Source organism: Micrasema longulum, unplaced genomic scaffold (assembly GCF_059751315.1).
Source record: "Micrasema longulum isolate JH-2025_06_02 unplaced genomic scaffold, ASM5975131v1 h1tg000037l, whole genome shotgun sequence".
In the NCBI taxonomy this organism is placed as follows: Eukaryota; Metazoa; Arthropoda; class Insecta; order Trichoptera; family Brachycentridae; genus Micrasema; species Micrasema longulum.
The window spans coordinates 344,041-367,846 of record NW_028277244.1 but is presented as its reverse complement, the minus strand read 5'-3'; the positions used below and the strand labels follow the sequence as shown (position 1 = coordinate 367,846).

General features: G+C 30.9%; 3 protein-coding genes, 1 long non-coding RNA gene and 1 other non-coding gene across 8 annotated transcripts in view; 1 reads left to right on the top strand and 4 right to left on the bottom strand.

Moving 5' to 3' along the window:
- Nucleotides 1–537: 537 nt before the first annotated feature.
- On the bottom strand, nt 538–1,988 carry LOC148285389 (uncharacterized). The gene is made up of 3 exons (XR_015822143.1): nt 1,427–1,988; nt 1,209–1,355; nt 538–759 (listed from the first exon to the last, which is right to left on the bottom strand). It is a non-coding gene; the product is annotated as an uncharacterized LOC148285389 (long non-coding RNA).
- On the bottom strand, nt 823–895 carry TRNAF-GAA (transfer RNA phenylalanine (anticodon GAA)). Its single transcript has one exon. It is a non-coding gene; the product is annotated as a tRNA-Phe (tRNA).
- Nucleotides 1,989–6,618: 4,630 nt separating the features above from the next.
- mRRF1 (mitochondrial ribosome recycling factor 1) lies at nt 6,619–7,686 on the bottom strand. The gene has a single exon (XM_088225617.1). It carries the CDS (start codon nt 7,590–7,592, stop codon nt 6,792–6,794), a length of 801 nt encoding a protein of 266 aa, XP_088081743.1. The 5' UTR covers nt 7,593–7,686; the 3' UTR covers nt 6,619–6,791.
- Nucleotides 7,687–7,774: 88 nt separating this feature from the next.
- On the top strand, nt 7,775–15,118 carry MTPAP (mitochondrial poly(A) polymerase). Of its 3 annotated transcripts, none has more exons than XM_088225597.1 (7): nt 7,775–8,025; nt 8,096–8,274; nt 8,358–8,705; nt 10,242–10,370; nt 11,898–12,115; nt 13,203–13,432; nt 14,328–15,118. In XM_088225597.1, exons 1-7 carry the CDS (start codon nt 7,887–7,889, stop codon nt 15,023–15,025), a joined length of 1,941 nt encoding a protein of 646 aa, XP_088081723.1. In that variant the 5' UTR covers nt 7,775–7,886; the 3' UTR covers nt 15,026–15,118. The 3 variants fall into 3 exon arrangements, with proteins under 3 accessions (XP_088081723.1, XP_088081725.1, XP_088081732.1); XM_088225599.1 differs by having other exon boundaries at nt 7,873–8,025; nt 10,246–10,370; XM_088225606.1 differs by lacking the exons at nt 7,775–8,025; nt 8,096–8,274; nt 8,358–8,705 and adding an exon at nt 9,815–9,974 and having other exon boundaries at nt 10,246–10,370.
- A 147-nt stretch (nt 15,119–15,265) lies between these two features.
- The window catches only part of THADA (Thyroid adenoma-associated protein homolog), a 29,876-nt gene continuing 21,335 nt past the window's right edge, over nt 15,266–23,806 (bottom strand). The window contains exons 18-25 of one of the 2 annotated variants that reach the window (XM_088225569.1): nt 23,647–23,799; nt 22,609–22,737; nt 21,589–21,692; nt 20,694–20,778; nt 20,427–20,602; nt 17,805–18,589; nt 17,128–17,426; nt 15,266–15,728 (exon numbers count right to left, since the gene is read on the bottom strand). In XM_088225569.1, coding sequence (XP_088081695.1) covers nt 15,378–15,728; nt 17,128–17,426; nt 17,805–18,589; nt 20,427–20,602; nt 20,694–20,778; nt 21,589–21,692; nt 22,609–22,737; nt 23,647–23,799 — 2,082 coding nt within the window. In that variant the 3' untranslated portion in view covers nt 15,266–15,377. The remainder of the gene's footprint in view (nt 15,729–17,127; nt 17,427–17,804; nt 18,590–20,426; nt 20,603–20,693; nt 20,779–21,588; nt 21,693–22,608; nt 22,738–23,646; nt 23,800–23,806) is intronic. The other variant, XM_088225575.1, reaches the window with a different exon arrangement.

The window sequence follows — 23,806 nt, the reverse complement described above, 5'->3', positions numbered from 1 at the left end:
GAAAAACAGGAATAAAAGTAGGCTGCTGCTGTCGAAATGCGATCTCTCAGGCGAATGCGTGGTAAAACTGTGTCCTATAGATGCACAAATGTAGGGATCCGTACATTATGTAAGGCTGAGATAAGCACTATCGAAAAATCAAGAAAGGAGCTCTGCGCTGGTTTGGACATGTAGAGCGAATGGACAGCGAAAGATCGGCTAAGGTTAATGTATGCAGAAATAGAGAAAGACCGAGAAAGACATAGCATGACCCAATCCAGCAAACACTTAAAGATGGACATGTCAAAAGTCGGAATAATCGGCGCGCGTGCATGAGAAGATGTATGAATGTAGAGGAAGCGAGATCTGTATGCAAAGATAGAGTGATGTAGTTTTCTATCCTCTCTGTCTACCCTTACGGGGAAACGGCGTGATGGTTTGTTTGGTTGTTTGTTCTATGTTGGCAAACATCGATAAATCATTTGCAGTTTCATTGTAATACGGGTTGTGGGTGTACGCATAACATTATAATGAATTAAGTCAATGAAACAAATTAAATGTTTAAAATGTTGTAATTTTATTAATATTAACAATTATTTTATAGTCAAAACAAAAATAATCGCTGATACACAGTGATTGCAATTATCAATAAAGTATCCTATGCATCATTAGGTGCGGATAAAGGTGATGCTTATTTTTCTATTTTGTAGTGTAATTTTAAATTAATTTGATTTTGTCAGCTAAGATTCTCCTTATGTGTGCTTTCATTTCATAAAATACCTAAATAAAAAATAACATGTATTTATAGTACTTATATAGACTAAAATTTAATAAAAAAGAAACTGCCGAAACCAGGGATCGAACCAGGGACCTTTAGATCTTCAGTCTAACGCTCTCCCAACTGAGCTATTTCGGCTGATGAATGACTTGCCTGAATTATTATATTTAAATGATATTTTAGTAAAAGCACAATATACACACAAAAAATACATAACGTAGGTACTCTTAAAAATTATTATGGGTGCAAAGATTGTTTTTGAAAAGAGAGAAGGAATATTTTTTGTGCTAAATATTTAACTATCACTACATACATTACTGCACTCTAGCGACGTAATATTAAAACAGTTTTGTTGGATAGCATCTAACTAATAAGAATATTTTAATAATTCAAAACAAGAAGCATCTTGGGGAACAGATTTTTATTCAAAAATCAATTAAATAATAATTACCTCTGGTACCGTGTCCATGGATTTTTAAGTTTCTGTGACTGTCTCCGAATTAAAATTAGGATATTTCATGTCTCCATCAATTATTCCACAAATCATGGAAATTTTCTTACTCATAATTGTGTTTTGTTTGTAAATTTCTATTTCTGTCTGAAAATAATTGGAATTAAAAACAGATTTTACACGGACAGGTATTATTATTTTGACGTTTTAAAAGATACCTTCAGTAAATCCACGCGAGCATTTTCGATGCGTTTTCTATCCTCCATTTTTACTGTCGGAGTTTGAAAAACCGTTTGAGTTGATTTATTTAATTTAGATTTTCGATGGTCACAACAAGTACTGTTAAATTTAGATTCCCTTTTTGATGATGATAATATCGATGTTTTTGAGTTAGCGGTTTTCTCCCTGAATTGACGAATTCGTTGTTTTATTTTCGTATTCAAATCGAGATCTAAAGTATTTTTATAATCTAAGTTTTGTTTGCGTCGTGATACCGAATAATTATTATCGTGTACTTGTATTTTATTTAGCGTAACGTTATCGATTTGCGTACCCAAAATTTCTGGAAGTTCGGCAAACTTTTTCCTCTTAGAATCAACAGGATTTATAAAGTTGTTTTGATGTTTTATAATAAAAGTATTGCAAGTTTTTATACTGTTGATTTCCAGTACCCCACATACACTCGAATATTTATTTTTTAAATTGCATCTCAAACTATTATTATCCATTTTATATTTATAAATGAACAGTGAAGTTTTCAATACTGACGTTATTTTTAATTTTGACAGTTAGAGCATAGGTAGTTATTATGCTGTTGAGGAAAAATATTATTGTGTCAGGTGTCAAAGTACCTACTTACAGTAACAAAATGTCCCAAAAAAAAAATTGTCCAAATATCCGTACTTGAAGGTTCATAGGACACTGCATTATAATACCAATTCATTTATTATTTATTTATTTATTACCATATTACAAACATAACATTATACATTCATACAACATTGCTTTGCTTATCTAACTAGGATTATTTACCCCGTTCTAAGACAGTTTTTTTAAATATAAAATAGTAAAATACAAAGTAAAAAAATAAAATACAGAAAGAAACGATAGTAAAAGAAATAGATAAAAACATATTTTTGAACCCCGTAGTAAAAAACTAAATACATCGCAAAAAATATAGTAAACGACAAAATAAAAAGAAAAACCATAAAAAAATGAGAAAATATTTTTTTTTTTTCTAAATCTATATCACATATTGGTATTCCTAGTGTGTAATAATTCCTTATTGGCGGAGTTGGCGGTGAACCAATTAAATATTCATAATAAGAAGTCAAATAGTCAATAATGTACTCTCCTTATTTGTTTTTTTCCTTTGTTCCATCGATTGAACGCAAACAGAAGGAGGTGTCGAAAAGGCTTACAAACATCATCGTTCAATACGATGAAATTTGTGCATAATATTATTTATTTTTGAAAATAAAATATCAACGCCATCATGAACATTATCTCAATACCAGAGAAAATGTAAAATTCAGACTCCCATTTAGAAAAAAAAGGCAAAGTCACAAAATTCAATTTTATAAAAGGCAGTAAAAAAATATCATGATATTTAAAAAAAATATTTATAAAGAAATCAAAATTCAAACAGCCTTAAACCCGCAATACTAACCAAAAGACTACAACCCGATTCTCCTTATATAATTCATGTTTTTTACAGCGATCATTATTTTATCAAATAGTGCATAAGGTGCCTCACTTATACACTAATACCCGTATGCAGAGACAAAACTTAAGGTGAGGAAAGTACATTCTAATTTCAGATGCAGAAAATAACCCGAAGGTGAAGACAATAGAATGTACTTTCCTCACCTTAAGCTTTGTCTCTGCATACGGGTATAAATATGAGATATTTTGGTAAATGTTTCTGGACATTTACATAAAAATTCATAAATGGCAAAAGTGGAGAAATATAAATCTTGAAACAAAGGTAGAATGATGAATAGGTTTCTTTATTTTCTTAACACAATGATTCTTACCTGTTGTTTTCTTTGTATTATTATTTTTTATTTTTTTGCACCACAACAGGCCAGGAGGAATAATTACAGTGGTGAATTACATTACAGAACAACCAGGCTTGAGAAAAATCACATTTTAATTTTTGTGTTCTCACCGGGAATCGAACCCGGAACCTTCCATGCGTGAGTCAAGCGTCTTGACCACTACACCACGGAGGCCGCCAAAGTTCGATACATGAAGAACTAAAAACATATCATTACAATTCAAAAAACAATATCTAACAGCCATTATCAACCCCTTAAACTCTCTGCGTCAAATTTCACCGAGGAAAGTAGTCAGTAACTTCTTTAGCATGTGGCTATTACAACATTTCCATAGTTCTGGCATTACATTATATAGCTTTTGTCCTATGTAGGAGTATTGTCTCCGTGCTAAAGAAGTTTTAAACATTTGTCGGGAAATCAGATTGCTACTGGAGTCTCATAATAATAAGAAACTGATGGATATAATATATATCTCTGTTAGTGTAAGTGACCACCACTGACTTCAGTAAACATTGCTGTCTGATATCAAGCACTACCAACTCCTTGAATAAAGAATCACTCTGATATCTGTAAGGCATTTTCAGAATGGTTATTATCAATGACTGTTGTGCTTTTACCGCTGGGTCCAACCCTGTCTTGGTACAGCTACCCCAAGCAATTACATCGTATGTCATAATAGAATTTGACAGTGCAAAGTAGAAAGATTTCAAGTCTCTGGGTCTTAGTATATTCCTTAGAGGAAGAAAAAATGTATCATTCTTTTAATATATGAAATTGTTTCAATATGCATATCCCACCTTAAAAACGGGTCAATTTTAATACGTAGGTATTTAATGTTTGTAACTGATTCCAACTGTACACAAATATAGTTGAATTCACCGTGGCATTGGTGCAGCAGTAATATAAAAAAAAAACATATATGTATTTGCGTTCTTATGATTGACCCAAATATTTAATTTTGAGGGCCATTTTCAACAAGTTGTAAATAACTCACTATTAGAAAATGGAATCAAGTTGGAGTAGAGTGGGATTCGAACCGCAGACCTTTGGTCCATGAGTCCGAGACACTAGCCACAGGACCACAACCCGATGATAACTAATTGTAATTGATAAATCGTAATTGGTACAGGGTTGGCCGGCTTAAGTTATGCTACAGCAAATCTATGTAGTTTTTTTCTGAATTCAGAGTAAGTAAATAATTATTCAACCATTTTTTAATCCTAGTCAAATCAGAACTCGCTTTTTTATGGGCCTCTAACCAATTTGAGGTATTGTAAACAATAGCTTTGTCATCGGCAAAGGAAAATTGGCAAGATGATCAGGTGTTGTACTAAATTCTGTGTCCAATTTTCAATTTTATTACCTACATGAAGACAAGAACAAAACACTTAAGATTTAGATCCCATTCGTCAAGAGAAATTCCAATTTCATATTTTTTAGATAACTTTATGCTGGGTACACAACATTATTGTGTGTATTTAATTATTGTTAATAATAGCAATGCATATTTTATTTATCTTTTTTTTTACCTATTACACGTCTTCATTTTTAAAAACCCGCTGGGTATTCAAATATACTGTATGCCAGCAAAAAATATTAGAGATCAGGAATCGAGACTTATAATGTGTTGGATAAACACTACACTCGCAAAGCTCTACACCACGGGCACTCAATCTTTTTGAGCCCAGCCACCCCTTAAGAGATGGGTTTTTCAGTCGCCTACATATACTTAAATACATATTATATGTTACTGATATTTAAATTAAAACATGTTTTTGCATTTATTTATTTACTTATTAGTATTTGTTGAAACAGAGAGGAAAATCATTTTTGAGAAGGTAACATAGAAGTCTAGGCATTTACAGGGCTTATGAGGGCCTGTCATTGGCTGGTTTTAGTGGCCACATTACACACTGTGTAACATTCACCATTCTGCCTATGTTTAAACATCCACATTTCCTTAACTCTTCCATCTGTTGACTTTTGTGAAGTAAAAGAGCTGGAAACTTTATTATGCGAATGAGATTCATCAGTTTCTCTGTTGAAATCCAGCCAGACTGCAAACATTTAAACATACTCAACACTTTATAATTATAAGTAGTTTATTACACATTTTTTGAGACATAAGTCCCAACTTCATGGGACTAAAGGTCATGTGTTGAGTTGGGACGAGTAATTAGTTGACACATACATACGAGTATATCATCACACATATTATATTGGGTCAGAAACATAATAATATATTTATAAAATAAATATATGGCGCATCAATATGGTAAATGGCAAACTCAAACATTTGAAAGATCATAACGAAGTTTCCCAATCAAATCCCTCCCACTAAGGAAAATCCAGTCCTTAACTCTGCATTATTGAATTAAATTGAATTGTTTAATTTCATAACATAACACAGAAATAATTTTAAGCCTCCAACCTAACTCCAAGAAACTACAAGCTCTGTGTTAAGCTGGAACAAATAGAGTCCAAAGTGGACGCACATTAGAAAAACAATTATTATTATTAATCTGTTTTAAAAATACATATTATATACTATGACAAAATATTATTATTGTGGGGTTTCTTTAAACTAATCACAATGTGGATTCATTACAATAAAACATAAGTTGAATGCAAAACTTTACAGAGATATTATTCGATGTCTTGAGCCATTTCATTTACTCTATGTTGAACATTAATATAAATGTACACACTGAGCACCCGTCTTGTGTTCCATTCAACCTAAGATCCGGAACCTAACATTAGTCAGTAAACGTGAAGCAGCGTAAAAAGTTTTTCACACTAGCATATTTCATAGTCCCTGGGCTGGCACCTGAAGCGTAAGACTGATCATCTTATCTTAATGCAACAAAAAAAATGATCAATATACGCTGAGATTGGTGTACCAATGCAGTGACCTATGCACCATTAGGTGTGGAAAGGAAATGATGATGGTGAATAGGCATTATCTTCCTAACACTCCATGATAAATCATTATAAAATAAAAACTTTCTTATCAAAGATATATTGCTAGATATGTTGTAGGCTGCATCTGAGCATCCATTCCACTCTAGTCCGTTGATGCCGACCACGCATTGCATTTTGGGCCTTTCTCGTCTTCGTTGTCCTTGTGGAACAAAGAGAGCTAGGTCCATTCTAATTATATGACCAGCCCAATTCAAGTGCCCTTAAAAACCTTGATAGATCTGATCGCATCGGAGGCTCCCTAGATGTCATAAAGCTCTCTATAGTATTAAGTAAATAAAATTGCCTAGTATATGAATTTACAGCATTATAAAGTAATGGTTTGAAAAAGTACTGGAACATAGAAGGTAAAGGAACATAAGAAAAGTTAATAAAATTCATAAATTTTATTTTGTCATTGGGTTCACACTCAATACAACAAAATCAAAATTATTGCTACAAGATATTATAAACAAGGCCATGTTTTGACTGCTAGTTCTGATATAAAAAGCTTCCTATTTTTCCGAATGTTTATTTACATAACATTAAATGGCATCCTGGATCATTAATCCTTTCCAGATAATTCAGATATTTTAGCATTCAATATTTTTTTTGTATCACTGTGCCACAACTCTGTCATGGCGTTAATTTGGGCTTGTACAGATCGCAAAATGTCTTCAGAAATTCCTTTTTTGTTTTTTATCTCCTTCATATAATATAAATTTAGTTGTTTAACCATATCCCGGTGTTTGTGATGCAATATATTAGCATTTTTAATTAAATGGTCTCGATGTTCCTTAGTGACCTTTGGAATTGGAAGGAATACTGTGGTTCCATCTTGCTGAGGATTCAGATTCAAACCCGAATTCTGAACAGCTTTAAGAATATCCGGAATAGCTTGTGGAAAGGCAGTCATATTCAATACAATTGTTTTAGGGTTTTTTCTTACTATTTGTGCCAATTCTTGTAACTCATAATCCTTTCCTTCATAGGGAACTTTAAGAGACTCAATCGTCCCAACAGCAGAACGCAAAGACAGGTTTTTTGCGAAGTCTTCTTTCATGTTTTCTGTTACTCCTTCAAATTGGGATTTTATCTTATCATAGTCGAGAACAGAAGAAATGAGTGAAGGACTAATCGGAACACTGCCAGACGCTTTCCCCTTGTCCTTCCCTTTATCTTTGCTTTTGGCATAGAATCTAACAAAGTCCTTGAATAAATTATCATGATTGTGGAGTTTAACAGGAATCGTAGCAAATTCTCCAAAATTAACTTTCTGAAGGGCAGCACTTACTTGAAAGGATTTACATGCGTTCCGGGTAAATTGCATCGGAACGCACGTCAGAAATCTTGGAAGTATATTCATCGCTCTTAGTAGATTAACTTGATTAAAATTAAAACTTATAATAATAATAACCTACAAATTTTAAGTGTGAATCGGTGTGAATGACAGCTGGAATAAATTTCTATCAACATGACTAGAAAATAAAAATTCCCCACTAAATTAAATTTCCTAATTTTTATCAGGAATTTGAGTCGTTTGTCTTTGGTAACATTTGGCGTTTGGCTAGTTTTGATGTGTGTGATCGTGGTAAGATATCTGTAATCTGTGATCGTGGTGTGATCTGTGGTATCTGTGATAATCTATGCTTTTACGAAGATGTCATATTTGGTCCGGTTCGGGAGACTAATTTCAAAACCAAATAAAATATTTACTTCAGATAACTCACTGGCGTGTAAAAAAAGCAGTGGTCATTTATTGAACTTTATTTCGTTTTCTGGTGGGAGGTCGTTTTCATGTGAGTTTCATATGTTCCTAGTTTTAGGTTATAAACTGAAGCAATTCGTATTAAATTGTTTTCGTTTTAGATTCTTTTGAAAATTTAAAACCATTTGACGAATCCGTTGATGAAAGAAAATGCCAGGCAAAAAGAAGCGTTTTAGTGCAGGTCAATTCCGATTTATCGTTTCCAGAGCTGTATACTTACTGTTCTCAATACGGGAATATAATGGGAGTGTATCATTATACTATACGTCGTGGTCAACAGGTAAAATACAAACTGTTTAAAATATGCGCAGTGTTTATCTAAAAGTGAGAGACACGTCTGTTAATTCATCATTTTATTTTCAGCACTTCATGCTAGTTGAGTTTGAAACGGAAAATGAAGCTACAACATTAAGTTCATCGTGTTGCTTTTCTGAAGAATCAGATGTGATTCCCGTTAAGTCTTCTTTTCTTTGGTTCCGATCGGCCAAGAATAAAAATTCTGGTCGTAAATTGACTGATATTTTGAGTGTAAAGTATGTTCCTAGCAATTTGGAATTGAATGTAAAAAATGGTTGTAATATCCCCACAGAAAGTGATGTTATGGAAAATATTTTAAAATCGGAAAATTTGTCCGAGCAGATACAAAATCTCTATTTAATGACAAGATTAGATGACATTGGTACCAGACTGAGATACATGGTTGCTCGACAGGTAAGAACCATTTGGTTATTTCCTAAAACGCTTTATTTTTAACATCTTAGTAGTAATTGGAACCCAGTTGTTTTTTTAAACGCATGATTTACCACATTTGTTTTTCATGCTGATTTGATTTAAAGCTAGTGCATGCACAGTGATGTATTTATCCGTGTGTGAGCTGACAAGAAGATTATAGTCTGGTCTGGACTTTTTTTTAAATGCACAAATACATTGCAATGAATCTCTGCTACATTTCATTAAATGTATGAAATTAAATGAATTTGATTGTATATAATGACATGAAGTAAGGAAGATAAAAAAAGCACACAGAAGAGTCTATATTTAATCTACGTCTGCCCATTATGCACGAGTATTTTAAAGGTATTGCAACTGGCAGATCTTTATCAGGGCTCAAGATGTTTAAACTTTTCAGGCCCAAATTGTAAAATATCTTCTTAACCTTTCCCTAAGCATCCAAAAATTACACATGATCCGAACGGGGGGACCAAACGACCCCAGCGCTTACTTGTATATGGCATCAGGATAATAAAATGTTGGAAGTGTTTATGACCGTGCAATAATTTATTCATGTTTTCGCATACATTAGTGTATTTTATTCTTTTTTGTTAGTTTGCCGAATACTTATGTACATAAAGTGAAATTGACCAAATCGGTCTATGGGGGATTCGAATCCCCCCCTTCGGTCTAGCTAGGTTAAAAATGTGTATCTACTTTAATTATATTTTATTTAAATTACTTGCTAGAGAAATAAATTTATGCTAAAAGGAGAAAATTGCCTGACGGTGTTTAAATTCTTTTCAAATTTGATTTAATCTAATATTTTTGGTAAGGGATTTGTTTTTAAATTCTGTGAATTCAAACTTTGTTTTAGATTGTTTAACTGTAATATTTTTTTAAATTGTATATTTTTTTATGTGAATTCTAAAATAAAACATTAACAAACGTGTAACGCAATGAAACAAAAAAACAGTTTTACACTATTTGACTTTGAAAAAAAAATTAGAAATATGTTACAAGTCCCATAACTTTAATATAAGATATTATTATTTGAGAAAAAAAAACAATGTTATTTATTTATATCATCATAAACTCGACAGCCTTGGGTGGACCTTGGCTGTATCCAGGAGTCTCCTTCACTCTTGACGGTCTGCTGCCCTTCCTTTCCAGCTCCTTACTTCCAACGTTCTCGTATCCGCACTGATGCAGTCCATCCATTGCATTTTGGGCCTTCCTGGTCTTCGTTGTCCTTGTGGCACAGAGAGAGTTAGGCGTTTTTTGTTTATTTATTTATATAAGTACCTATTATGAAATCATGATTTGTTTTTATACTTGTTGAATTAAGAAGGGCCGTGGTTCCATGCAGAGTGTTGTGGACTCTGGATCAGGGTTTCTAGGGTTGGAATCCCGCTCTACCTCAACCCGCTTTCAATTTTGTAACATGGTTATTCACAACTAAAAGAAAATGGAACCAAAATTAAACATTTAGGTAAATCATAAGAATGCAAATATATTTTCTTATAAATGTTTCAGATAGAATGTGCATTACAAGGATTATATCCAGATGTTACTGTGTGGCCGTTTGGGTCGACCGTTAATGGTTTTGGAAAAATGGGGTGTGATTTAGATTTACTATTAAGGTACACAGATGACTCGACTGAGGTAAGTTCAACTATTTATTTATTTAGCAATCTTTGGTTCAATGAACCTTTTACAGAAAACATTTAATCGCAGTAGTTTAGTAATCTAATACATTGTTTAAATATTTATTGTGAAAAAAAAAACAAAATAGAAATAACAAAAGCAAATCATAAGAACTCAAATATTTAAAAATCCCCTCAAATGCCCCGACTCAACACGGATTTTCTAGTGAGTCGGGGATAGTTCACAGGCATGGGTCGTTCCTGATTGTGTCGCTGTAAACTGTGTCTTTGTCCCTAAAAAATGTATATACAATGTTATTTATAAATAAAATTCCCTTTCTATAATAATTATTTGGTCTCCTTGATCTATGTACATAATATTATATGGCATTAATGTAAATAAATAATATTTGAAACACCTGTTAAAACGTAAGTATATTGAAATTGAAGTTTTTTTTCAGATCTAAAATATGAATAAAAATATAATAGTTTTCTGATGTATTTTTATAAAATGTTAATAATCGTGATTTTCAATATTTTTGTTTATTGCTGTGTGCTAAATAATCATAAAGGTAATTACTGGCAATCTGCCCTATTTCAAAATCGTGTTTTGTATGGCCTTGCCAACTTATTCTTATTGCACATGCGCTTATATTTAGACTGCACTATAATCCATTACTTGCATAATTTTAATAGGGGAAGGACAGCGCACTTAAAACAATTTTTTTCTCCTTTTTTCATTCCTCGCCTTTTTTATTATAATTATGTTATTATCATACAATATTTTAACCTTACTTATGTTTCATTTTTTTTAACCTTTTTTGAAATAGACAACCTGAATCTCATGTTAAACTGCTGTTCTGCGTATGTTAAGGAAATATTTAAACAAATGTATTAAAGTGTTGCTGTTATTATGTATATATTTATGTCTGTGGATATATCAATCCATAAAGGTGTTTTTTTTTTTAAAGTTTGAATATTGTAATATGAAATTTTTAATGAATTATTAATAGGCATTAAAAATTCTGTATTTTAAATAAGTGTAACAAAAACGGAGCATTCCAACCATTACAAGCATACACAGGAATCCTTAAAAGTTTTAGATGTTTGGGCTTTCAAGATAAATTTGAGTTTTTTACCATTAAATCTATTATTTTTTTAAGTAATAACAGTCAGCGTTGTTAACTTTTAATTATATTTAACCTTTGATTGCTTTAAAAAATGTAGAATGACTGAAAAGTTACAAAAAAAAAACAAATAACTCAACATGTTTTCTATAACACGGACTAATTTCATTGTTTTATTTTTGATTAAATAATGCATTAAGAAAGCTGTGAGACATAACTGTCACCACTCCCCTTTTAAATGTTTATTTGCTAAAAAATTGTTCGCAATTTTACAGACATTTTATTAAAAATAGGCCAGGTTAAATAACGAAATCAAACAACTGACCCTGTTTTTTATATAAAATATTGATTATCTGCGATTATCCCTAAAATAATGTGTATTAAAAAAATAAAATCAATAATTATTACATATGTTCTAGAAAGAGGAATCGCCAAGCCGTTTAGTTTTTCATACAAAGAAGTCTACTTCTTCAGGAAGAATGCAGCAACAGAGACATATGGAGATCATAAGTGATATAATACAACTCTACCTTCCGGGGTGTAATCATGTTAGGAAAATACTGCAGGCCAGGATACCTATTATTAAATATAATCAGGAATATGTCGGGGTCGAGTGTGATCTCTCTATGGCCAGTATGTAAGTATTTTTTTTGATAATTCCTATATTACATCTGATTTTCGTTTAACACAATTTTGGAAAGACATAGTGCAAAATATATTTCTTTGAAAATTAATTTAGTTCGTTTTTTAGCTTCCATACAATCCTTGTTATACTCGTTATTCAGTAGATGTAGAGGTATTCAGAAAGCTATGGGTATCTCAAGTTATGCAAACGATGTTGTATAAAATGTACCTAAACGGGTACACCCATTGGCTTCTTCTTCTTCGTTTTTTATGGCCTTTTCACCTCTCAACTCGGGTGTTCTGGCCAGTGTCAAGTTTTTTTTTTTTTTTTTTACATATTTACACATGTGTTAGTAATATAATATATACAATTTAGTAAGTTAGTATTTAATATAATATAAACTATAATAGTATAACATATTTACAGCTTAGCACCATTTATAACTAGATATTTACATAGAATTTTAAATACATGTTTATTGGGTGGGGACAGGAGAGTAAGAATATGAATAGAAATGGGACGTTGATATCGGAGAGGTCAGATAGGAACTCAGGATAACAATCATTAATGGGGCATAAAAAAAAACATGATTTAGATCTTCCTCCTCAAGCTGACATTCGCACATGGCAGAGTCCCGGACATGGATTCTGAACAGGTGAAAACCATTACAACAGTGTCCAATGCGCATTCTGCATACGGAAGATGTCTCAAATTTGTTCAGAATCACTTAGGAAAACCAAGGCTTTTCTGTTACATTTGGTTTCAATTGGAAAAGATGTCTTCCCTTGGGTGATAACGAATAGTTACCATTTTTTTACAGTAATTAAAAAAACAATAAAAAAATTCAATAAACAATAATGAAATTTTATTTTTTGATGACTCGGGAAGATAGATTGAAATTGGCTGCAGACAGAAGCTTGGATAGACTTTGTGGATACCATATGCCCCACACAGGGAGCGGACATGGATTAAGTTAAGCAAGATATGGGAATAACGTTGAAATAGAAAGGGTATCGCAATGCGACAAGATTAAAAAAAAGCTTTTTGTCACTTTGTCTTTTACTTAAGAAAATATGATATTCTGTTCAATCCATTTTAGGACAGGAGTATATATGTCAGAGTTGCTGTATACCTTTGGGTGTTTAGATCCCCGGGTGCGTCCACTCGTATTCACAGTTAGGAAGTGGGCGGAAACTATTGGAATAACAAATCCCTCCCCCGGACGCTGGATAACAAACTTCCCACTGACCCTGATGGTATTATTCTTCCTACAAAACACTAATAGGGAGCCTATTCTGCCCAGCTTCGACTATCTTAAGAAAAAATCAGGTAACAATCTTCACATAGAATAATTTTATTGCTATATGTGTTTTTCTTTTTTATTTCTGTAGCAATAATCCAATAATTGGCATGACAATTAAGAGAATGAATTAGTTTACAAATAAAATTAATATGATTAATTCACCACTGTAATTAGGTTACTTTATTGTGGTGCAAAAAAATAAAAGAACTATTGGCATGCACAAAATACTGAGTTTAGAAGAAAAAAAAAGAATTTTTAAATGTATTACTAAATGGCATATTAAACTAAGCCAATTTTTTTTGTTTTGATTTTTGTGTATCGTATCAGCGCTATGATTTTTTAAAGTTTTGTATTTCTGAAATTAATCCTCGTGTGACGTCTCAAGTTCTCTTTCACTTCTTCTCGGTTAGTTCTGCCATTTGGTCCGTTGACGATAAGTAAACCGGAAATCTTTCACAACTTTCTTATCATTGGTTGATTCATATGCACTAGTGACGTCGTGCAAAGTAGTAAATTTTAATTAAAATATTTTTTTGTACATTTTTAAGAAACTTTGGTGTAAAATTTAGTGCTTTAATTTTTACCGCGCGTAAGAAAACATTTTTTGTATCCAATTTCCTATAGGGCTGAAGTTCCTCATTATAAAATATTTTACTGCCTTTATGTAATTTTAACACCTTACATTAATAATTTTTATATTGAATTATTAGAATTATTAGATAAGAAAAACTGTATTTTTTAAAGCAAAAATTTAAAGATGAAAAATTAGAAACAATTTTGATTTAAAGAGCTTATTTAAATGGCCAGTATAATGGATTAATTTTCAACTAGTTATGTAATCTAATTTTAAGGATGCTAAACAAAATGAAATGATTGTTAATTTTGTGAATGTTGAATAGTAATTTTGTTTGTTTTTTGTAGATAAGAATGACTTCAGATTGACAGATGATCTCGTAAATTGTACCTTTGTTAGAGATATAAATACCATTGACCATAAATCAAATAACAAATCCACTCTTGAAGAATTGCTGCTTCAATTTTTTGAGTTTTATGCCCAGTATGATTTTTCTTCTCACGCAATATCGTTAAACCTAGGCAGATCTATAAACAAACCGGATCACTCAGCATTATATATCGTCAATCCTCTAGAAGTCAATCTTAATGTTAGTAAAAATGTAAGTTTTGAAGAGTGCGAGAGATTGCGAATTGAAGTGCGGAATGCCGCTTGGCAATTAGAATCCGGAGAAAGTAAACACAGGAACTCATGGGGATTAGTTTCTATATTCAAACAAAGGGAAAATAAACAAATACTCAAAACTTATTCTTCTCCTAGACTAGTTCAAGTAGAGGATTTATTCACAGAAAAAGATTCTCTAAGTTCTGATGACGAAGAAATCACCCCTGAAGGAATAAATGATATAAAATCTGAAATATTACAGATGTCCAATAAAAATAAACAGATAAACAATTACCACTATAAAAATTCAAATGTAAAGCAACAAGTGAACCGGATTAGATCAGAAAATGAAAATGAGTTAAGAAAAGCCCAGAAACTAATTTTCAATATAAGAGAGTCTGGTATTAGCGGCTCCGCCCGAAGGAAAACTAGAAGAAAATGACGAATTATAAAGTAGTGTTGTTTTTAGCGAGATATAATTTATTTGTTTCACATGTATCTAAATTTTATACCGAGTAAAATATTTTACATGAAACCAATATGTATTTATTTTGATAGATAATTTAAAACACTCAGCCAAATTAATTCAAAGCTGAAATGTAATAATTTAGGTTGCATACTGATTATATAAATGTTTCTGAAGACCAAAAATCAGGGTGATTTAGTAAATAAAAAAATATTAATTTTAATATTTTTATTTCGTAAGTATAAAAATAATGTATTAAAAAAATAATTATTTGATTTAGTTGCCACCATCATAAATATAAAAAGTAGGTACATATCTAACAACAAAATTAGTCAACTAAACTTAAATCAATAATAATACTTTTTATTTTGAAGTAATCTAAAGCATTTTTTTTCAAAGCAGTTGATCGATCTAATATTGAAAATAATTTATTTTTGTTATTATCCACAGAAAGTTCTTCTAAAATATTCTGAAGCATATTTAGATCGCTGTTGTCATTATACATCGTTTGAGATTTAAGAATATTACAAAAATAGGTTAATTTTTGTTTTGAAGTAGTAATAATGGATTTCTGTCCCTGTAGTGTAAGTAAAATTGATTTAATTTGGTCTGTGCAAAGTTTTGCTACGGCGATCTCTTCTTGAAAAATATTCACCTCTCCCTTGTCAAATACCCGACACTAAAATAAAAACACAATTAAGACAAATTCAAACCAAGATAATATAAGTTTTATTTTGGGAAATATTAAGAGCCTCACTCACGTAATTGAAATTATATTAAACTAAAAAAAATCTTTTTATAACAAAATTTTTATGAGAATTTCTATAGAATGCAAAGAATTTTTCTAATTTATTGCAGTAATCATTTAAATTTCCTAGGTGGAATTTAAAGCTAAATTATTTGTTTCAGCGTTTACTTTGTGGAAAAACATTTCAAATATATTAAAAATAAAACTTTTTGTAACAGAGATGCAGAACATTTTAGAGAAGGAAATATGGAACTATGGGCGTTTACAGGGCTTAATAATCGCTCCCAAGGGGTGAAATCCAGTTTTTTGTCTACACACATTTGGACAAACTTAAAATATTGTAAAACACTTTGCATTTTCACACACTTTGAGTTTAATATTAGTTAGAACACAACAATAAAATAAATATAAAACAACTTTGTTTTTAACCACTTATTTTTTATTTTTCTATTGACCAGTTTTGAAGCTACAGAAGCTACCTTATAAAGGTATCATTTAGTAATAAATCTTATTCTATTTTATAATTTTAATAGCGCCTACTAAATATTAAATCCAAAGATAAAAGATATGGAGATAATAAGTCAAGTCTTGTCATACATTACTTTGTTATTATAATGAACAACCACAAAGTTAGTGCTTCAAATATAAAATTTAGAACACAACAAGTATTCAGAATTACTCATCGTCAGGTGTAAATAAATTCTGAATATCCGAAACTTGTGTTCTAAATACTTCATATCAAACTGGCGTAAAAATACAAAGTGTTTTATTTATACATATGTATATTTATGCTAATGAACTGCATCAAATTTCTTCTTGAAAATTTAAGAAACTTACTTTATTTTTTAAAGAAATAACCAGATGAGGCTCAATTTTAGAGGCTTGTCAGCAGATGAGAAGGAGAGGATATGGAAGGAAGTTATGAAAATACACAAGTATTGGCAGCCTCCGTGGTGTAGTGGTTAAGACTTTTGACTCACACACCGAAGGTTCTGGGTTCGATTCCCGGTGGGAATATAAATATTAAATGTGATTTTTCTCAACCCTGGGTGACTGTGTTGTAATTCACCACTGTAATTTGGGCCTCAAAGCCTGTTGTGGTGCAAAAAAAAACATCACAACACTGAAATTTGATTCAATTTGACAGTTTGAATATTTTGTTCCTGTTTTATTTCATTAATAATGTGCCGCTTAAATTTTTATATTTAATAACCCTTAAATATTTTATAAATACTTTTGATGTGAAATTATCTGAGAAAAAATATTTAAAAAAAAGTCCATTGTGTATTTTTACAGATGATTGAAATAAGAATAAATAAAAAGGAATTACCTCTTGATTGATATTATCATCATCGGAGATAAAATAACTGCTTTCGTTAATTAATGCCAGAGTGATCAGTGATATAATTGCATGATCTGCTGATAATCTGCACATCCACATTGAAAATGTATTCAAAATTATTTCTTTCGCTTTATTTTCATTATGCAAAAAATTTCCATGTTTTGAATTTTCTTTATTTTGTTTAATGGTAAATGTATTTGCCAAGTCGGCAATTTTATATCTTATACTTTCTTCGTCATCATCCAAGAGCTGAAGAGTTGCAGCCCACTGAAGTATTAACCCACCGCCTGAAAAAAATACAAACAGTAAAATAATATTATATTGCAATCATACACTATGTTATAACTAAAAATAATTATTTTGTCTTAGAACCATTTTAATAAAAAATGCAGAAATGTACAGGCATATGGAAACATGGTAAAAAAAATAATTATTAAAGTAAAGCCAATGAATTGTGCAGCTACATTAATATAAAACTAAACAGCTAATTATTGATAAGTCAAGAAAAATAATATAAATGTAATTTATTAACAATGTATGTACATATTATGTATTCAGTTTATTTGAACATAACATTTAATCTTTTTCACAAGTTAGCATTTCAGATGAAAATAAACTAAAAGTTCATTTTTTCATACTTTAAAAATAAAAATAAATAAAATTACCCTTTGTATTGTTCTCCCAGTTGAAGAATTCCCAATGTTTAACCAAAATATTGGCACATTCCATTCTCTTTTGGAACAGTTTATCTGGACATGAGCATTCATATAACATATTACTGAACAACTCGATAGATTCATCAGAAAATTGTTCATAGATGGAGGATTTATTTGATGACTGTATGTAGTTGTTTATATATCTTAAATATATAAAATTTGTAGTATCATTTTCACTATCGACCAAATCAATTAGAGTTTTAAATTTTACATCGCTATCTTCTACGTTTTGTGTAAAAAGAAGCAAAACAGTATCTAAGCTTTCGGGTATGAATGAGAGAATCATCAGAGCTTTTTGACGGCAAACCATAAAAACATTAGTTTTTAATATATTGTATAGCAAATTGGTGAAATCAGAGGATTTAATTTCATTAAGTAGGCACTTGATATCGTTTGATGACAGTTTTTTGACTAAGTCTTTTTCATTTTCTCCCAATTCGAATCTCTCGTCGATTTCTTTTAAGTTGTCCGAGTAAAAAATGCAAAATAAATAATTCAATGCAGTTAAGACAACTTCATAAACGGGGCTCTTCAAAGCTGATGAGAAAACGTTAGTCAGATAGGATTTTCTATTCAGTAAATACAATAGATTAATCTTTAAATGGAAACTATGTATGTAAAATCCCTCTTTGCTGAAGTGGATTTTATGTAATTCCTTTATTTCTGAGGGAATTTGTAATGAAGCTTCCAACTCGGTGAAAAACTCCCGGTGGCTCCTCACAATTGAATCTAATCTAAAAACACAAATAGTAAAAATTAGTGTTTAAATGAAATTAAGACTCAGGACGATGTTTGATTGATTTATTTATTTATAATGTGATACATTTGAATTGGCGTTATAGTAGAAGAAAAATAACTAATGCTGGTAGTAAGTAACAGACATCTAGCTTAAGAAAGAGACTATCGGCCATAATCGGCTATAGTACAGAGCAATCATTTTGGTGTTGATAATTTGAATTGTATTAAGCATAGATTAGTTATTTATCTGAAATTAATAAAGCAAAATATTGATTTAGTAATGCACATCACACTAAACTTATTTGTTTTTATATGTATATATTTTTATTTTAGATAATACATTTTTTTCTATATGAACACCTCACTGAGAAGTACAATGTAGATATTGAGCCGAAGAAACGAGCCACTGTTGCGGGTTATTAGGCACTTCTACACCCACAAGCTTCTGATGGCCCAATATATGCGCAAATACTTATAACAAATATTTATTTATTCAATGGCTTACGCCTTTAACAAAATATAAAAATAATCATAAAAACAAAATACAAAACAGTTTTGTATAAAAACTTACAAATATGGAAATTACAAAAAAAATCATAAAAATTAAGACCCGTAACTTAAACATACATAATAAAATAAGAGATGATAAAAATAAAAAGCTTTATATCATAATGTATTTCTTTATATTAAAGTAATCAGCACCAGAGATAATACTATAAAAATGTAATAATCCAGTTTGGAAAAGAAAAAAAGGTATCAGTTTTAATTTGAATAAGGATAAATCAAATAAGAATGACAATATTACAGATAATATATTAATCAAAATACCATAAGGATATAAATCAATGATTCTTAACCGGTGGTCTGTGGAGCACTGGTGGTTTCTGAAAGCACCCAAAGTGGTCTCCGAAGTCATCATACAATTCTCTCAACAGAACAGCTCTAATTAAATTTTTAAAAACAATTAGATTAGTAAATTAAAAAACAGGTGTAAAAACTACTTCCTAAAATAAACATGCAAATTTGTGTTTGAGTCTAATAATCTGCACACGGACAATGTGCTGAGATAAATACGAAAGAACATTACACTCCATTTGCAAAAGTTAAAAAATGAATTGATATTTTCCTGAATGTGAGGACAAAGGTATTCGCAAACTGATCCGTAACTCCTTCATCATCGACATTTCTGAGGTGCCTGATGAGATTCAGGATTTTTTTATTGAAATGCAACACGACAGTAACTGCAAGGATACATTCGAGACAAGAATTAAACTTGAAGATTTCTGGAGCCAAAAAGCAATTTCATTCCCTAAAATTCTAGAAATTGTTTTGCATTACCTAACTCTGTTTTCAACCACATAGTTGTGCGAGCAGGGATCTCAGCTCTTTTAATAATTAAAAATAAACAAGAATGTGCCGTGCCGCACGCTTTTGGCTTTCAGCAACACTGAATCAAGGATTCAGCAGTTGGTTAACAGCAAGCAGTCGCAAAAATCAGACTAAAATATAATTTGTGTAAAATTTTGACAAATATTATAATACTTTTGGTCTCAAATAATTTTGTACATGTTTTGCTTAGAAAAATCTTGATAATTGACCTTTTCATTAATAAATTTATATCACCGTCAAACAGTTGGTGGTCCATGACAAGACAAAAAATTGTTTAAATGGTCCCTCATCACTAAAAAGTCAAGAACCGCTGATATAAACAGATGTGATTAATATCATACATAACATGCCACAATAATTTGATATTTAATAAACTACTGCTTTGGCGGGATGGCCATCTCAAGGGAGTTCTCATAGGTATTCAACATAAATAAAATCCCTTACTTGTTTGTGAGAAGTGTGATCATTTGAACGTAAGCCTCTGCTGTAACAAAGCAACACCTTTCTGTAGAAATATTATCGAGAATCCATCTGCTACCCTTAAGAAGGTCCATTATTTCATCGGTTTTGAATTGATCCAATTTTACATCTTTGGAAATCGATTGTAATAAGCGTAGTATCTAAAAATATTAAATAATTGGTATTTATCACTATCAATGGATTTTATTATTTTGTTCATCTTCAAATTAAAAAAATAATGATAAAACTTACTTGTAATAAAATTCCATGGCAGTGATTTGTTTTTATATCTTTTTTACATAATAGATTTATTAACATGATGAAATGCGAAAAATATCTGAAATAAAAGTAAATATGTGTGTTTTAATTTTACCTTCTAAATATCTGTATTAATTTTTTAATTACCATACAAAAAAAAAATGCACATTGTCAACTTGTAAAACTCGTAAATCCCAAACTTACTTTTTTTCAGGGGAGAGTACAAACAGTTTTTACTTCAGTAGCCAATAATTGTAACTAAGTTTTTTTTACATACTTTTTTGCAATCTATTATTTTTTTAATGCAACACTATACGATTACACGAGTTTTACACACATGTAGATTATTGTAAGTCCTAACATAAAACGCAAAAATATAATTTTTGACCATTTGTTTACGAGCTTTATAAGTTAATTGAGTTTTACAAGTTAGTTGAGTTTTACAAGGAGGCTGCTGTGTATTTATATATCATATTCTCCTCAAGAGTAAGGGACTCTCAAAACTCGGTAGTTTGGAGAAGATATAAAGTAACATCGGTATCTATGTATGAAAACGTGTATATTTGTATGAAAATTCAAAGTAATTTAATATGTTTAGAATTTTTTTTTATATATATTCTATTTTTCATACAAAAAACTTAATTTTACTTTACTTTTTAGATAAAATTTAAGATAAAACTTAACTTCGCATTGTAGTACGGGCCCTGAGTTATGTGAACTTAAAGTATTTAAAGTTGACAACTTTCTGTATTCTTTGCCCATTATCATAGAGAGGGTGATTAAGGTCTGAACAGGATTTATTTCTTAGTGACTGAAAAACTGAAGAGCCCTTTCTCTGATGAATAATGTATGAAAATATAATGTATTATACTTAAAAAACGTAACTCACCTGTCTTGACTAATAAGTGGGACCATTGCCTTGGCAGCCAGCTGCCTAGTTTTCAGTACACAACTCTTAGAGCAAGTTAGAAGGTACGGTATGTATATGACAAGCTAAAAAAGGAAGAAAATACAATACATAGTTCTTTCAATACGTCCTTCTTCAGGAATTCATTCAAAGTTTGACTCAACTATGGAATCATCTCCCACCCACAATAAATGACATTTATAAAATTTTGCACTTTAACAAAATTTAAAATACAAGAATTGCAGAATTTACTATGTTCCAACTCCATAGGACCTTTGTCCTGTGCTGAGATGAGAAAGACAACCCAAACAATAATAAAAACAATAAATTATAATAATAAAAATACGTGTTTATATAGTTTAGTTCCACTTATAATTTGGAAGTGCCAGTGACAGGGTTTCTTTGTGACTGATATCATCACTAGTCTGGGGATCCGGTCATTGATGAAAATTATAAATAAAAGTGGAATTAAACTACATACCTATTTTCATTATTATAATTAATATGCAGTTCCACCAAGATATATCAGTAGAAAAATTAAATTTAATAACAATACATCATAATAAAATGAATAGAAAATAATAAAATGAGAAGAAAAATAATCCATTAACATTTTTACAATGCCTAATTTCAAATGTCTTTCTTAAACATATGTACCTCTTTCTACCTCTGATTTTCTATCCTCCTTCCCATCAAAGATGAGGAGGTAAAAATGTAAATATTTAAATATGTTTACCTTTTTGCATACATATTTGATTTTCAAAAAACAAATTTGGCGAAGAGAGACATTTCTCTCTAAGAAAAATAAAGAAAATGACCTATTACTGGTTGCTTGGAAAACTGCCACAAGGCAATAAGTCCACTAATGTAAAAGAAACACGTTTGTATAAAAAGTCAAATAAATACTTTTTAAAATACACAACTGACTGAAGCTTGGTAGAGTTTAATGTGGGTAAATATGGGTAAATTAACTGAATTATTTTAACTGTCTACTAGGCCTACCTGTAAATTAGAATCGGTTCCTTCCAAGGAGGATGGATAAAGTCTGGCTAGTAATAGCAAAACAGGATAAAGTGAAGGCTTTAAAAAGTCCTTTGTGTCTATGTTGGCATCCACATCGCTAAGTTCTTTCTGTAACAAAAAAATACATTCATCATTAAATAATGTAATTACAAGCCTTTACGTATTTTATTTGCACCAAACTAGTGAAAGCACTCCTTCCACATGCCCGAAAGTTCGTTTTATCTTCTTCGTTTGGTCTTCCAATCGGTTTTGCACTTACAAAACGGCAATGTTTTTTTTTGTCAATAAACGAGTTACTCTTTTCAAATTTTCGATAAGCAAGTTCAGTGTTACGGGAAATCAGATGTAAAAAATGTTTTCTTCCACGGGGTAAAAATTAGAGCATTTAATTGTGCAGTGAAGCTTCTCAAAAATGTATGTAAAATTAATAAAATTATGTTTTTATGAAAATGAACTACTTAAAAACGTTCGATTGAACAGCTGTTTAGCCAATCGATTATGTGTTGTGATAGATTTCTGGTGTCCGGGAAGCTATGTTTAGCATTTTTTCATAAGTACGAGGTTCTCTTTTTAAATGTCAGAAAAACTCATTGACTTGGACTCATGATGTCACGGGCGGTGTAATTACAAAATTAAAAAACATCATAGCGATGATAATACGATACACAAAAATAATAACAAAATTTTTTTGGGTTGGTTTGATAGTCTATTAACAAAAAACAATCACTGAACTTTCTCATTTCACAAACCGCGATTTGAATTGAATTTTACTACTTTCTCTGTGAGTTTGGCAAACTATATGGAGGGCTTTTGTCGGATATTGTCATTATTAATCATGACCATATTGCAAACACGAATGGCAGCACAAACTGTGTTTACTTTTATAGAATTTGCACCACAACAGGCCAAGAGACCCAATTAGTGAATTGTTGTTAATTACAGCACAGAATACCCGTATAATAATTTAGTATTATTAACACAGAACTCTATGTGAATAATTATGATTTGAAAACTTACCAATATGAAATCATATAGCTTGGGGTAGCGCAAGAAGAATATTCTTCCAGTCATGCGATTTCTAATACATAACATGTCGCTGTCTTTACTTCTCTGTACCCCAAATATTCTAGTAACCAAGCTGCTGAATAGTAATGTTGACGAATTTCTCTCCTAAAGG

Excerpts from the sequence above, each read along its gene's own strand:
- MTPAP (XM_088225597.1), top strand. The coding sequence starts at position 7,887 with ATGTCATATTTGGTCCGGTTCGGGAGACTAATTTCAAAACCAAATAAA. Across the intron at positions 8,026-8,095 it reads TGGTGGGAGGTCGTTTTCAT|ATTCTTTTGAAAATTTAAAA; the intron begins GTGAGTTTCATA and ends TTTTCGTTTTAG. Across the intron at positions 10,371-11,897 it reads ACACAGATGACTCGACTGAG|AAAGAGGAATCGCCAAGCCG; the intron begins GTAAGTTCAACT and ends CATATGTTCTAG.
- mRRF1 (XM_088225617.1), bottom strand. The coding sequence starts at position 7,592 with ATGAATATACTTCCAAGATTTCTGACGTGCGTTCCGATGCAATTTACC.